Source organism: Pezoporus wallicus, unplaced genomic scaffold (assembly GCF_028554395.1).
Source record: "Pezoporus wallicus isolate ANWC-B61680 ecotype Strahan unplaced genomic scaffold, APGP_CSIRO_Pwel_v1 contig_608, whole genome shotgun sequence".
In the NCBI taxonomy this organism is placed as follows: Eukaryota; Metazoa; Chordata; class Aves; order Psittaciformes; family Psittacidae; genus Pezoporus; species Pezoporus wallicus.
The window spans coordinates 681,331-696,820 of NW_026639059.1; the positions used below are offsets into that span (position 1 = coordinate 681,331).

A 15,490-nucleotide genomic window follows, 5' to 3' on the forward strand; every position below is an offset into this window, starting at 1 on the left:
AAAAACCCTTCCATCTGCCAATTTGAAAAGAAATGCTGTTAAATTGATGGTTACTCCTTATTTAGAGACAGCAGTCCATTTCTAATCACCTAAGTGATCACAGATCTGACAGCTGCAATTCATATAACAGGTAGATAGGTTAAAAATTAAAGAAATGGCAAACACAACTGCAAAGAATGTTGAGATTTAACTCTTTTTAAACCAGGACTACATTTTTGTATTAATGCAAGAGAAAAGGTACTACATACGTAATTCAAGGTAAAAAAAAGTATAAAATATTGTAAGAACTTCAAAGTGTTTGAGGAGTCTGCAATGAAGTACAGTTTTAAAAAAATCAAATTCATTTTATCCCAAAATGATTTTGTGTGCATGTATATGTGTTGTAATGCTATATTGTTTTCTAAGCATAATTTTCAGTATTTCAGAACTAGCATTCTTTATTTTGTTATACTACTGCTTATGCAGTCACTAAAAATACTTTTGTTTGTATATGTTGGAAAGAATGTGGGATTTGAACACAGATCCATTTCTAGGAGATACATGTTTTCATATGCAGTTAAGGACTTGACTCTGGACAAAAGAGCTGGATATAACTTTTTGAATGGACCCTGGATCTGGGTATAAATAATGCCCTCTTACCCTCAAAAAGAAATAACCTATATTATTAGTTTAGATAAACATTGTTTGCTATAGCTTTCAAAACCTTTGGCCTAAATTGGCATTAAGAAATTTGACTCTAGCAGTAGAATCTGTTGCTGCTACAAAGAACTTATCAGCAAATAATTTATTTATAATAATTATTAAGATATAATTATTACTTGTGATAATTTATCAGCAAATCATGTATTTGCTTTGGTTTTCTTAAGGAAATTCAAAAGTCTACTTTTCTCCCATACACAGCAGGGTCTTTTGAAGCATCAATTTAACCACAGGAAACTCAATCACTGTAAAGAATGTTAGCAATCTTTTTATCATAAAAGCTTCACTTACATTATTCATAGTCTAGAAATCTGAAAGCATGCTGAAAATTTATTTCATTTTTTTTATTTCTTAGTAATAGTAATCAGAAATGGCATTATGTTCAGGTTATTTAGAAAAGCAGGTTCCTCTAGCTGTTATAAAATGCAGTTTTGAGGGTTAGCTTACCATTTAACATCACTATGTAACAAACAAATAGCAGGAATGTCTGAACATGAAATGGCTGAAATCCTGACTCTTCAATCTTGCCACTTACTGCACCTTAGAAGGAGCATTGAAAACCTGATTTTTGGGTATGACTGGATAAATCACTTTGTTAGCTTAAATCACTTACAGAAACAGTTACATTTATTTAAAAGTATGTTTGTCCCCATGCTGTATTCTTAGACTACAAAAGTGAGGTTTAATGTCTGATTTTACAGCCAGGAATGCAAATTGGCTCCTGGATCTGTATAAATTATTTTCTTAGTGTCCTAAACAATTAATTGAAGGTGCAGGATTACCTTGGATTTCAGTTTCTGTTTTCGAGATAGTTACTACTTTTCTGAAAAAAAATTCTCCTCCTCGTGCAATATTTAAACACGGGGGGAGCATGAAGAAATTCAGGCAGAAACTGTAGAACTGAAAGACTACAGCTGACTTTTTCCTGATGAGCGTTTTTAAAGTAGGGTTAATTATGCCTAATCCAGGATTTGTAACTGAACAGTGACTGTGAAAGTGGCTGTGCAAGGGTAACTGAAACTGGATGGCAAAAGAACATTTCAATCTACCAGAATATACTTATCTAAAGCTTTTAAAGAGGAAAAAAGATCCCAGTCATTTATTTACCCCTTTTCCAATAACAAGCAGAGGAGTAAATAAGGACATGCAATTTTACCAAAGACAGCCCGAGTTTAGCTGTTGTAAGCCTGGAGCTTAGCAGAGCTGAAGTATTTTTGTAAATAAAGCTTGATATAAGGGCTGGTTTTTTTATCATATACATGTAGCTTAATAGTTTATGAAGCAGATTATAATGTGGTTGCTTGCAACAGCAGGGAAGTGGATTTGATGACCCTCATGTCCTTCCAGTCCCATTCTTAACAAATTCTTTTCTCTTTACTGCAGCCCGGAAGATGGTGAAATTCATCCTGAAATCTGTAGACTATACATCCAGTTACAGTGTTGCTTAGAAATGTACACAACAGAAATGCTGAAGTCCGTATGTCTGCTAGGATCACTGCAGTTTCATCGGAAAGGTATGAAATCGCTCAAATACATAGATTTAAAGAAAAAAACAGAACACGGTCTTTGGGGGTATGGTTGGGTATTGCTGATAGACAAAGCACTGTGCTGGTTTTGGCTGGCATAGGTTTCCTCACAGTAGCCAGTATGGTCTGGTTTAGATTTGTGCATCAAGACTTTTTCTGCTTCTCACCTCACACTATCAGCAAGTAGGCTGATGGTGCGCAAGAAGTTGGGAAGCAGCACAGCCAGGACAGCCAACCCCAGCTGAGCACAGAGATAGTCCATACCATCATGCTCAGCATGTAAAACTGGCAGGGAGAAGAAGGAAGTGGGGACCTTCCCTGACAATGGTGTTTGTTTTCCCGAGTAACCATTACACATAATGAAGCCCTGCTCTCCTGAGGACGGCTGAACACCTGCCTGCCCACAGGCAGTGGTGAATGAACTGTGCTAGCATGCACAGCTTTGCTTTCCCTTCTCAACTGTCTTTAACTCAGCCCATGAGTTTTCTCACTTTTACTCTTCCAATTCTCTCTCCCATCCCACCAGGGAGGAGTGAGTGGCTGTGTGGGGCTTACTTGCTGGCTGGGGTTAAGCCATGACAAGCCCCAAACTGTAAAATGAACTATACCACTGAAACTCTTCAGCTACTAAAAAAACAGCTGTATTTCTGCTTCATTATCATTATTCTTACAGAAGGGTGTCATATCAGGCATTTATCACTAATGTCCTTGAAGTTTAGAAGAATGAAATAATTTTTTAAAGAGTGATCTCAAAAGTTTTAGCTGTCATTGGTCAGATCAGTGGGCAAACTATCTTAGTCATTTTGTAAGAGGTATTTGTCTGGTGCAGTATTTGAGGGCATGTGGTTGGTGGAGCAATATGGCATGGTTTTAATACTAAACTGATCCCTTACTGTCCCTCTTGTTACTTCTGCAGAGATGCGAGCTTGTAGCAAAGGACAGATATATATGGTCAGAAAGTGGCCCACCTTAGTAAAACTAGATGCAAGACTGAGAACTGAAAACTATCTCAAAGAGTACTTTTACACGCAAAGGATATGTTCTTGCTTCAGCGAAGCTGCTTCTTTCTAATGATTTCATATTTGGTTAGCCACATACTAAAAGGAAGATGTAGAAATGCATATAATTTACTGAACTGGTTACTCAGTAACCTCATTGCTCGTTGATGGAATACATTCATTGGGAGAATATATCTGCCGATTGTAACTGTTCTTTCCCCAGACAATATCTCAGCAGAATTTATTAGGTGAAGACAAGACGAAGTTCTGTAATGAGCTGTAATGTAGGTTTTGTAATGAACCTTACATTTCCTGTCACCCTGAAAGATCTCATAATGTATTCTTAAAATCTAACTATAGGGTACAGCTAAATCAAATTATTTTTTATTATTAAATTAAGAATTAGAGGTTTATAACTGCTCATTTGAGCTTTTCAGTGATTTTCTCAAGTCAAAAAGAAATCTATAAAACAGAAAGAGACAGAATTAACAGAGCTATCATACAACAGTTGCCAGTAGCTGCTAAAATGAATCATCATTTTTTATGACAGATTGTACTGCATTTCCTAGCATTGGCTACAGTTGTCAAACCATCTTCTGTAATTGCAAAAAGAAAGTAGCTTGAGGTGACAGTTGAGTAACCCTGATATATCTGTGTCTCTCCCTTTTGCCTTTGGATGGAATCTACATTAATAACTTAATATCAAGCCATTAGATGTCTAAATTGGATAAGATTAATTACAGCATTATAGTATGGGCCAGCTTAGTTCCTATTTGGCTGTACTTCTGTTAAGCATTATTTTCTCGTCTCACCATAGAGAAAGTTATGGTAGCCATTCTGCCATTGCTAAATATAGTAATTTTTGTTCTGTATCCATGTAGAGATAATCATAGTAGCTTGACTCTAAGTTTCTGTGACATTCTTTGAGAAAAATTCATAGTAGGCAAAACCTGTACAATTGCAGGGATTCACGTAATTTGAATTTTGGAACTTAGCCAATAGAACATTGATCTTGTATAGTAAATAATGGGTGTTTACAGCACCTAGAGGTATTTTAAAGCTATCATGCCACAAGGGAAATTCCAGTTATATGGGGTTTTTCACAGTGAAAGTAGTCATATACTGTAACAGGCACCCAAAGAGGATGTGAAATCTCCATCCTTGGAGATACTGATAACTCAAATAGCCGTGAATAATGTGATGCAAGTTGACCCTGCTTTCAGTAGGGTATTAGATTAGATGGCTTTGCAACCTATTTATTGTATCTTCTGCCAAAACATGCTATTTTCCAAGGAGCAGAATGAGCCCATAACCTTTCTTTAATTTCTTATGGAGAATGGTATTGCAGTGTAGGCAAGGTACCATAAATTTATCTTGGGCAATGAAGGAGCTGGTAACTTCACCATCATAAAATCATTGTGCTGTTTCTAATATATAGCTTTTTTTACTTTTTCACCTGTTTAGTTCTTCACCATCTGAGTGACCATATTAAAAAAAGATTAATAATTTTCCTTGTGTATAAATTGTACTACCCTTAGAAAAAAATCTTTGCTTAATTCATAAATATGCATATCTGATGTCATTATTGTGTCTTGAAGCTCATTTTTGAAGGTAATATTTTCCATTTGGATGTAATTTTTTCATTTTCTAATACCGTTAACTGTTGAATAAGTAGTTTGTAAGGTTTTTAACTCTCCCATGAGACTTCACCAATTTGTGTTCTTCCTCAAGCAGCAGATACTCAAGTAGGATGACATGCAGGCTTTTCTCAGCAAACTTCAGTTAATATATATTAATGTGGGTACTAGTATCTTGACCAGATGTTATCAAACAAACTATAGAACTGATAAAGCTAAGGCAGCGGGCTGATGCTGATGCTCTTTTCCCAAGAGAAACTCAGTGCTCCCTACTGGGAAACAGATGCTTTTTAACAAAACACCAACTACAATTTGAAGGGCTGAGCCCTGCGTATCTTCACTATCTTTCACAGTACTGGTCTTCTCATCTCTTTCTTTCTGTTCTTTCTGTTGTACAGAACAGACAGTCCTATATATAATGTATAGTATATATATCAAGCTTCCTGTACAGAAATTTCTTGCATATTTGCAGTGCTTTTAACTTACTGCTGTCATACACACTCTGCTAGAAAATTTATATAGTCTGTTATTCCTTTGAGATGTGATAGTCACAGTGGGGCCAAAAGTCATAAATATTTCCAGCTGTGTTATGCAGTAAGTAAAGTGAGGTAAGTGCTCTCTATAATTCTTTTCTAAGATATATACACCCAAAAAGCCAAGTGTTGAAAATACATTATGACTGCAAAGTTCCAACATTCAGAAAGTCTGCAAAGGATGCAATGAAACATGCCTGAGTAGCCTTAATTGAAGCTTTTTGTAGCTGCTATGTGTTTGGTTAGCTGATCATATGCTTTATGATTCCTCTTTTCCACAATCCCCATATTAGATTACTTAAACTTATATTAGTATTAGATTAGCCCTTTTCCAAATTAATACTGAAGTTGTCAAGGTCCCACACTGGGACAACCCAGAATTACTTCAGATCTCCTAAGTGCACTTCAGCATATGTTGCTGTATTCAGCCACCAATATTTTCAGGTCAGATGTTTGTACTGATACCTTATAAAGAACTTAATTGCATGTTTAGATGTAAACATAACAGATAAAAGAGCTTTGTGGATTCATGTATGCACAATAATAATATATTAATTTCATTGTGAGGAACTGTAAAATGTTTTTGTTATAATTGAATCATTATAGCATGTCACTGTGAAATGCACATTATTGAAGTTTAATGTCTATATATATTTACATAGAAGCCATTAATTTCTTAGGATAAGCTACAGGTATAATTGACTTGTTTTGTTATATAATTATATATTACAAAGTATTTTGTAAAACCCTAAATAGCAGATTACAATCATTCTATTAGTTAGCTATGCAGCATGTTAGCAAGCACTTTAATAACAAATTGAGTAAGCCCATACAACAGATCAAAGGCAAGAGGGAATAGTTAAAATGAACTGGAGGTGTTCTCCAGAGTTCAAAACATGCTGTAAAAATAGTTAAAGCTGCCTTGTCAAAGAAATATAAGGTCTGAAACTGGTAGCTATTTGTGCTGAGTTTGAGGCAAGTAATTCCTGCATTCTTGGTACATAAAATCACAGATTTGATATGAAATCACAGATAATTGTGTATCGTATACCACTCTAGAAGTTAATAGTGTTGCTTTTCCAGTATGCATCTTGTAATAACAACATGTTATTTCCTTAAAATAGTGCTTAAAAGCCTGTGATAACTTGTGTTACAGATTACAAAAATAAACCCTCAATTCAGTGATGGGATTTTTGTTTGGAGGATAAAGGAATGATTGTTTAATGGAATTACTACTGTCTCAGCAATCTATTTAAAAACTGGTAGTAGATATGTATAATTACTTACACCTACAACTTACACAAGAAGGATAAGACATGAGAGAGAAGCACACAAATGTGGAGAAACAATCAGTTAAAAAATCCAGAGATTTGCCCCTTCTCGCGTGGACACTGTGAAGAGACCAAAATGAACAGAACAAAAACAGGCATGGAAGGAGGACAATGCAACTTCTACCACAGATTTGTTCCTACTGTGTTTTGCTTCATAATAACAAAGGACAGTCTCTTGAGTTCTGCAGGTCCCGTGTGTGTCAGGAATGAAGTTCCTCAGGCTGCTAGCCATATTTACCATTTTTCTTGTTTACTTCCTATATCATCCTTTCCTATTCCACTTTTTACATTCTCCTTTCATTTACTTTAGTTGTGATCCGTAACTTGTGCATTTATCCTTAATACCAGGGTAGAAGCCTAATGCAAATGCCACCTTCTTTTTGAGAGAGAGGTTCTGTCAGCTTTGTTAAATTGTGTTGTTCCCTTCAAAAATCTTTCCAGTTCATTTGCAGTGAAATCTAACTAGCTCTGAGGTGCCTATAATAGGTGCTTTATTCATTACATAAGTTTCTCTCCAAAGCAGGGGATGACTGAGTATATGCACAGCGTAGCATGACTAGCAGTACGGAGCAGAGCAAGTGAAGCACATAAAGCACAGTGATCGTAGATGTTGTATGTAACCTTACTGAACCAATCATTTTCTACCCTCTTATTTAGCATCAATAAAGCTCAAGTTTGATGTGCACAATTATTTAATTCGATAAATTTAATTTTGTACCAAATGCAAGTTAAAAAAGAAAAAAAAAAAGCTGAATTAGAGGCTAAAAGATAAAGAGTACTCATGCTTTATCTTAAAATTTCACAGTAAAAAGACTGCCTCGTCAACTGGCAAGAACAGCAAGTGTGTGGACACCTCTAACAACACTGTGGGCACAATCAAAGTCCAACTGAAGTTAATAGAAGTCTACTCACTAAATTGAAAGTAAAATTTAGGGTTCATATCCCTATTTTAAGAATGTGTAACAGAAAAGCTATCCTTACCACCACTAGGAAGATAAGAAGATTTGACGAGCTTTTGTTTCTCTACAGGCTGTGCCATGTACTAGAAACGTTAAGCCTGAGTCATAGACATTATTAAAGCAAAACCTTTATTATTAGCTGACTCTGTTTTCAAGTGGTTGAACAGATGTTCTGAAATTCAAGAAAGGCTTCATGAGCTGCTCAAAATACAACAGAATTGCTGGTAAAGAGCTCTTTTCAACTGAAATCTGTGCTGCTGTTTCTCTTAAATCTGCAAGAGTTTTCTTTTGTGCTAACAGAAAGAATGTTACATTCTCAGTGCTTCTGTTCTCAATTTGCAAAAAATAACCTTTACTGTTATTTCATGTGGTACTGCTATTGTTTCCATTGAAACACCTTTGACATGCTTGAAGGATGCCTCTATAGACAGGGTTGTTCTTGACACCATGTCACCAGAAGTCAGGTCAGAGTTTCAACATAACACTTCAAAATAATGGGAGAATTAACTAATACCCAGTTCCACAAGTAATAAATTGTGATATCACTGGCAAATTAGATGGATTCCCTGGGGCAACCCTCTTTCAAAGAAGCAGTAAGAGGTAATAATAGTATGTGATGTAATGGGCTTCTTGTAATAGAAAAATAATGAATAACAAAGCTTATGCAATTAACTGTTAGACTTGTACAATATGAAGTGCTTTAAAAAAACAGCATAAGCTAGAAAGATTTAAGAGCTAGAAAAATTTGAAAGTCATACCTATAGGGTGATACAGAGTAAAACAAACAATGTGGGAAGTAGTCTCTGGCTGCTTTTCCACAAGCAATCGGGTCAACGTAATACCTTGTTACCACCAGAAAGATACTCAGCTCTTCCTCTTTATTAACACCCCACCCTGTATCATGCCTTTATTTCTTTCTCCCTTCCACTGCTTCTGGCCACATGATCTTCCTCTGGTGCTTGCTCTCAAACATGTAAGCATTATTTACTGACCTAAAACTTTACTGACTTCAAACAGTTCATCAGAAAACTTCACATTTTATTTGATCTTTTTTTACAGTAATCTACCATTTGATGGGTTAAAGTAGCTCACAGAGAGATCTCACAAAGCACAAGTTAGTAGTGGATACCAAAGTAAGGAGCAGAGAAAGGAGAGAGAACACCAGTCTGTTATAGACGGTAAACTTGTTGTATCAGGTCATGTGATCTCTTGGGATCGTAGTAAGATGACTTAGTCAAGGGCAAAGCAGGAAGAAGGGATTTCTACTGACTTAAAAGAGTAATTAAAACATTAAGCAAGTATTTTCTGTAGTGCAAGTAATGTCTAGTTTGACATTCAGATGAGTTGCTAAGAATACTATCTTCTTTTTTCAGCAAAGGAGTAATTTACCTATTCTTTTTAATATAATTCCTGTCATTGCTACTCCTTGTCAAATGTTATAGTAACTACTCAGAATTTTCCTGATGTGAATTTTTTTTCAAATTTCAACAATTGTGAGGTGAAAAAACATTTTCTACTCAACTCCTCATATCACTGGTTTAAACACTGGCAGGTTTTTCTCTCTATTTTTTGAGATTTTTCTTTCTTTCTGAGATTGTTTACTCCATTTCATGAGAGAACTCAGAAGGGAAAAAACTTTAATTCTCAATAACATGTCTGGGATATACTCCAATTTGAATTTTCTTATTTAAATGTACTTTGTGCCAGGACTGTATTTGCATTGCAGAAAGGAATACCATCAGACAGTCCAAAGGAGGTTTAGAAGGATGCCAAAAAATCCCACCAATACTTAACTCTCTTGCATTCTCCACTATCATGGACCACATCCTTTATCCCTTTCTCTCCCTGACAGAAGCCATGGCAGATTTGTCATGAAGCTCCCATTTGATTCCAACACTGCATTTCATTTCCATATAGTGAGCATGAATTAGGCAAGTGTAAGCATGGAAATTCAAAATATGATGCTCTGAGTGGTGGCAGCTATATATTGCTTTTAAAATCACAAAGTAAATATTTTGTCTCTTGTTTTCCCTTGTCATTGCTGTAATACTAGGAGACATGGGTTGCAATGTTCTTTAGTGTCAAAGTTTTTGAAGCTGCTTTCAGAATGTATGCTGTAATATCCTTGCTTATTTTGTTCTGTTTTACCCTCTGGCTCTTATTTCGTATCACATGTGAACCAGTAGAATTTAAGTGAAACCTTTCATAATACTCACTATGTGAAATTCTAAACTCCACACATGCCTCCCTGGAACACCTCTTACTTCAGCAAGAGTAACATATAGGAGCACTTTGATTAGCAGATGGGTGCCTTGCTCTCTTTATTAGCAGTTCTTCCTCAGAGTTTGCATTCACAGCTTTCTTCATTTATACTCTGCAAGACCAAGCTCAAAACATCAATTATATTATCTGAGTATACAGTTTAATTAATAAATAATGGGGATATATGTTTTCTTTAAATATTTTAAAGGAAAGGAACCTGGTGCCCCAGCCAAGATCCTAGATACTAAAGTGGACGAGAGTTCCGAAGTACCTTTTTTAGAAGACGCATCATCATCACCATTGGATATTCAACAGCATTTATGGCAGGTTTCCACAGATATTGAACATACTGAAAGGTATGTGTAGCACTTCATTCCTAAACAAAGCAAATTTTCATTTAGGGTTTATTTAGTCTTTTACAATTAGGAAGTCAATGTTGCTAGTATTAAAGATATTGATAAATTAAATCACCTGTTAACATTTCTGTTACATTTATCATACCTGAGAGTGACTCCTAAAAGAAGGGCAGAGGGAGGTGACATGCTTAATTTGGCTAGTTAACAGGGGGTAATTAGCAAAAACAAAGTGTGGGAAATTGTGTTGCTAGTGGGCCGGGTTCTCTAAAAGAGGCAAATCTGCTGGCCTGCCGTTCTGCATTCATAAGTTGAAAGCACAGAATCTAGTTCATTTCAGTTGCTTCTGCCCATAGTTACCAATGTAGAAGCCTTAGGAGAGGGGGAACATCATCCACAGGTTTGTCAAAATGGACTTCTCTTACCCTCTTAACTGTGCAATTGAAAGATTGGCAGTAATCCTGATGGCCAACATTTCTTTGCAAGAAATACCTGATGTCTTTGCATATTAAGATGCTGATGAGATTTTAATGGTTATCATGTTTGTTTGTATAAAACTAAGTTCTACTGAGAGAGTAACCTGGAGATTAAATCTGAGAAATTTCTTATTAGATGTACTGCGTTATTTCTAAGAGCTATTTTGTATGTAGATGAATGAGACAAGACCAAATCCTGAAAACTTTAAGACATTACAAGCCTGCTCACAGTATTGCTGATTTGCCACCTATCTGTAAAACAGGAACATTTTTGCAGGTTTTGGCCACTCTCAAAACATATCCAAAGGTAACTTGCTTTGTGAGATAATCATAGAATCATAGAATAGTTAGGGTTGGAAAGGACATCTAGATCATTTAGTTCCACCCCCACCCCCCACCCCCCGCCATGGGCAGGGACACCTCACACTAAACTATGCCATCCACTCTGAAGAAAAAAAGCTTAGGAGGAGTTTTTTCAGACCTGCCAAGTAAATCAGGATTTAAAATCACCGAATCATAGAATCACAGATTGGTTTGGGTTGGAAAGGACATCTAGGTCATCTAGTTCCAACCCTACTGCCATGGGCAGGGATACCTCACACTACACCTTGTCATCCAGGGCTCTGTCCAACATGGTCTTGAACACCACCAGAGGTGGAGCATTCACCACTTCCCTGGGCAACCCATTCCAGTGCCTCACCACCCTATCAGGAAAGAATTTCTCCTTATATTCAGTCTAAACTTCCCCTGTTTAAGTTTTAACCCGTTAACCCTTGTCCTGTCACTACAGTCCCTAATGAAGAGTCCCTCCCCAGCATCCCTGTAGCCCCCTTTCAGATACTGGAAGGCTGCTATGAGGTCTCCACGCAGCCTTCTCTTCTCCAGGCTGAACAGCCGCAACTTCCTCAGCCTGTCTTCATACGGGAGGTGCTCCAGTCCCCTGATCATCCTCGTGGCCCTTCTCTGGACTTGTTCCAACAGTTCCATGTCCTTTTTATGTTGAGGACACCAGAACTGCACACAATACTCCAGGTGAGGTCACACAAGAGCAGAGTAGAGGGGCAGGATCACCTCCTTCGACCGGCTGGTCACACTCCTCTTGATGCAGCCCAGGATACGGTTGGCTTTCTGGGCTGCAAGTGCACACTGCAGCCGGCTCATGTTCATTTTCTCATCAACCAACACCCCCAAGTCCTTCTCCACAGGGCTGCTCTGAATCTCTTCTCTGCCCAACCTGTAGCTGTGCCTGGGATTGCTCTGACCCAGGTGTAGGACCTTGCACTTGTCATGGTTAAACGTCATAAGGCTGGCATCAGCCCACCTCACAAGCATGTTGAGGTCCCTCTGGATGGCATTCCTTCCCTCCAGGGTATCAACCGAACCACACAGCTTGGTGTCATCAGCAAACTTGCTGAGGGCGCACTCAATCCCACTGTCCATGTCAGCGACAAAGATACTGAACCAGACCGGTCCCAACACCGATCCCTGAGGGACACCACTCGTTACTGGTCTCCAGTTGGACATTGAGCCATTGACCACAACTCTTTGTGTGCGGCGATGCAGCCAGTTCTTTATCCGCCGAGTGGTCCATCCATCAAATTGATGTCTCTCCAATTTAGAGACAAGGATGTCGTGTGGGACAGTGTCGAACGCTTTGCACAAGTCCAGGTAGATGACATCAACTGCTCTACCCCTGTCCATCAGTTCTGTAGCCCCATCATAGAAGGCCACCAAATTGGTTAGGCAGGATTTCCCCTTAGTGAAGCCATGCTGGCTGTCACCAACCACCTTGTTGTTTTTCATGTGCCTTAGCATTTTATTACCATTTTTTTATTTTTTACCATTTTTTTATTTACTGACTTAGAAAATTTCATGTCAGATTCTCCTAAGAGGGATGAGAGTGACAGCTCTGTTTCTAAATTTTCACTTAATGTGCAGCAATACATATAATGAGTTAGCTATGTGTATTATAATTTCCTTTTGAACAATGAAACATTCATGGTACAAGCTACAGCCTTCTGATAAGGCGTATCAAGTTGTCATTAGTACTAGCTTGTCCTAAAAGATGCATTGTGTGCTTTGCCACCAGGACCACATTGTATCCACCAGTTCATTTATTTGGATTTAATATGGAAGTGCCAGAATAGATCATAAATTTGGACCAGATGAAACTAGTTAATATCAGACTGGCTTAAAAGTGCTCCGTTATTAAATCTACTGCCCTTTCTTGTATGCATCTTCTGAAACATGTGTGTGAACCAACTGCTTGCCCGATAGATTTTTTGTATTTATTGCTCCATTATTTCAGCATATAAAGCTATCCTGTGGGCCATTCCCCATGCAGTCTTCAACTGCTGCTCTATTGTATCTCTTTAAACTTTTGTTTCCACAGAGATATTAGAGAAATGAAAAACCTTTTAAGTAAACTCAGGGAGACTATGCCTTTACCACTGAAAAATCAAGGTAGGTTTTGTATTTTCTTCACATAAGGAAAATTAAGATAATTAAAGGGTTTGCCTTCCATTAAAAAAAAAAATAGAAATGACAAAAAGAAAAATCTAGGTGAAGTATTTTCCCTACTGATTCAGTGGAGTCAAAATTTACTATTTGAACTTTGGCCTTTCAAGTTTCACATGAGGTATTCTGGAATTTTCTAGGTATGGTATCCATAGATAAAATAATATACTTTTCCTGGTGACATGAGGGAAGCAGGAACTAATTCCCTGATGTAACCAGAGTAAGAACATAATGAGGCATAGCTCTTGTCATGAAACCTGCCTGAAGATGGCTCAAATTCAAAGTGAATTCTAAAGATTTTGCAAGATAGCTCGGTGATAGTGCACAAGTTGGCGCTACTATATACATTTTGTATGAATTTGAAAGTAGTTAATATAAAAGCTAGAAAGCTAACCAGAAACAGGGAGAGCATATTGTGTTATTTTTTCCAGACAAATGCTTCTTCTCTTGATGTGCCAAGATGTTTCAGTGCTGCAATTTTAATGAAAATTCTCCCTTACATGCATAAATGGCCACCAAATAATGCTGGGCAGTTTTATGTTTAAATTAAGCCAGAATTTACCTTAAGATTGACATTTCCAAACTTGTATGTCTGAAAGATCTCAAGCTACTTATCTTTAGGTTTCATTTGGGACCCTAACATTATTCATTCATGCAGGAGTATTGTGGCTTAGGTCTTGCATTTTTGGAGGTGTAATTTCTTTTAGGTTTCATTAATAAACTGGCATTCTCCTTGACAAAATTTCTGTTACATTACCATGGAGACCCAGATTATTAGCATTGCAAGACCCTTATTCACAAAATTCAGGTTATTATTTTCTCTATGCCTAGAGCAGTGGGATCTATTACTTAATCATATAGCTGCTGCTAGGACATATAAATGATAAAAACTCTTGTGTGTGTGCATATGTACATGCTTGTATTAAAATGTGGGGTTTTACATCACAGATGATAGCAGCCTCCTAAACTTGACTCCATATCCATTGGTAAGAAGACGGAAGCGAAGATTCTTTGGACTATGCTGTCTTGTCTCAAGTTAGAAGATTAAGCCCAGAAGCACCAAGAAAATCATTTATAACTTTGATTAAACCACTATTATTTGACCACTGAAAAGATGAACATTGCTACTCTTAATTATAAAGTACATTTTCTACACTAGCCTATTCCTTTTTCTCTTCTCCATCCCCCTTTTCAAAAAAGGGTTTTAATAGTTTAAAGTTGTGGTGGTCATAAACCAGCTGAGGAATAGATTTAGCATAACTAAGAATGCTTTTAAAACTTTTTAAAATATGTTTTGCATGCTTACTTTCAACCACTCAAAGACATATGAATAACAGTTAATAGATAACTTTAAAGGGGATTTTTATTGTTTGAACTGCAGCTAAAAGTTTGTGCATAGTATAATATTCTTATTAGTGTCTTATTAAAATACTTGATCATATTCTAACAGTCTTTAAGCATAGAAAACTATTTAACAGCAAAAGTATTAAAGCTCTAAAACATTTAAACAATATTGTAACAGAATTTGCACACAAACTCCAGTTACTTTTTGTGCTCTTATTCATATTTAGTCTTCCACTATATCTCAATTTAAAAACTTCATAGAAAAATACCTTAATTTATGATACACAAACCATAGACAAAAATACTTAGAACTTGTAAATACAGAGAAAGCATAATACGTACATACTGTACAATGCATAGAAGCAACAGATTTCCTTTTAAGGTGATAGTATCTCTACAAGATTTTTTTGGGGAAAAATAATTTATTAAAAGAAGAGTATTGAAAAAAGAAAACAAAACAATGTAAAAAACACCAACCCATTTTGTTTCCAATAGAATTCAAAGCATGGTGTCTGCATATAGCTAAGTACTAATTCTTATAGGGCATGCCAGAATTATCTGAGACTGTAATATCTTAAATGTTTTACATTGTTAATAAAGTTTTTTATTTAACTTAAATGTTGTCTTGTTTCTAGTTACATTGCCAGAATATGCCTTTTTTTTTTCTAATTTTGAGTGCTACACAAAGTTTTGGGAATTTTTTCATTTTAAGAAGTATATTTACAAAGACAGATAAAAAATTATGATGAATATGTAAATGCTAAAATGACAGCTAGTAGCAGCAGTAGATATTAATAGGTCATACTACATTATTGATACTTTAGGATGGTAGGCAAGACACCAGAACTTATTTCA

The 15,490-nt window shown here is 36.6% G+C and overlaps 1 protein-coding gene across 1 annotated transcript in view; it reads left to right on the top strand.

Moving 5' to 3' along the window:
- The window catches only part of RGS7BP (regulator of G protein signaling 7 binding protein), a 39,231-nt gene extending 23,978 nt beyond the window's left edge, over nt 1-15,253 (top strand). Inside the window, exons 3-6 of the mRNA XM_057413575.1 lie at nt 2,083-2,213; nt 10,154-10,301; nt 13,167-13,237; nt 14,240-15,253. Coding sequence (XP_057269558.1) covers nt 2,083-2,213; nt 10,154-10,301; nt 13,167-13,237; nt 14,240-14,331 — 442 coding nt within the window. The 3' untranslated portion in view covers nt 14,332-15,253. The remainder of the gene's footprint in view (nt 1-2,082; nt 2,214-10,153; nt 10,302-13,166; nt 13,238-14,239) is intronic.
- The last annotated feature ends 237 nt before the right edge of the window (nt 15,254-15,490 follow it).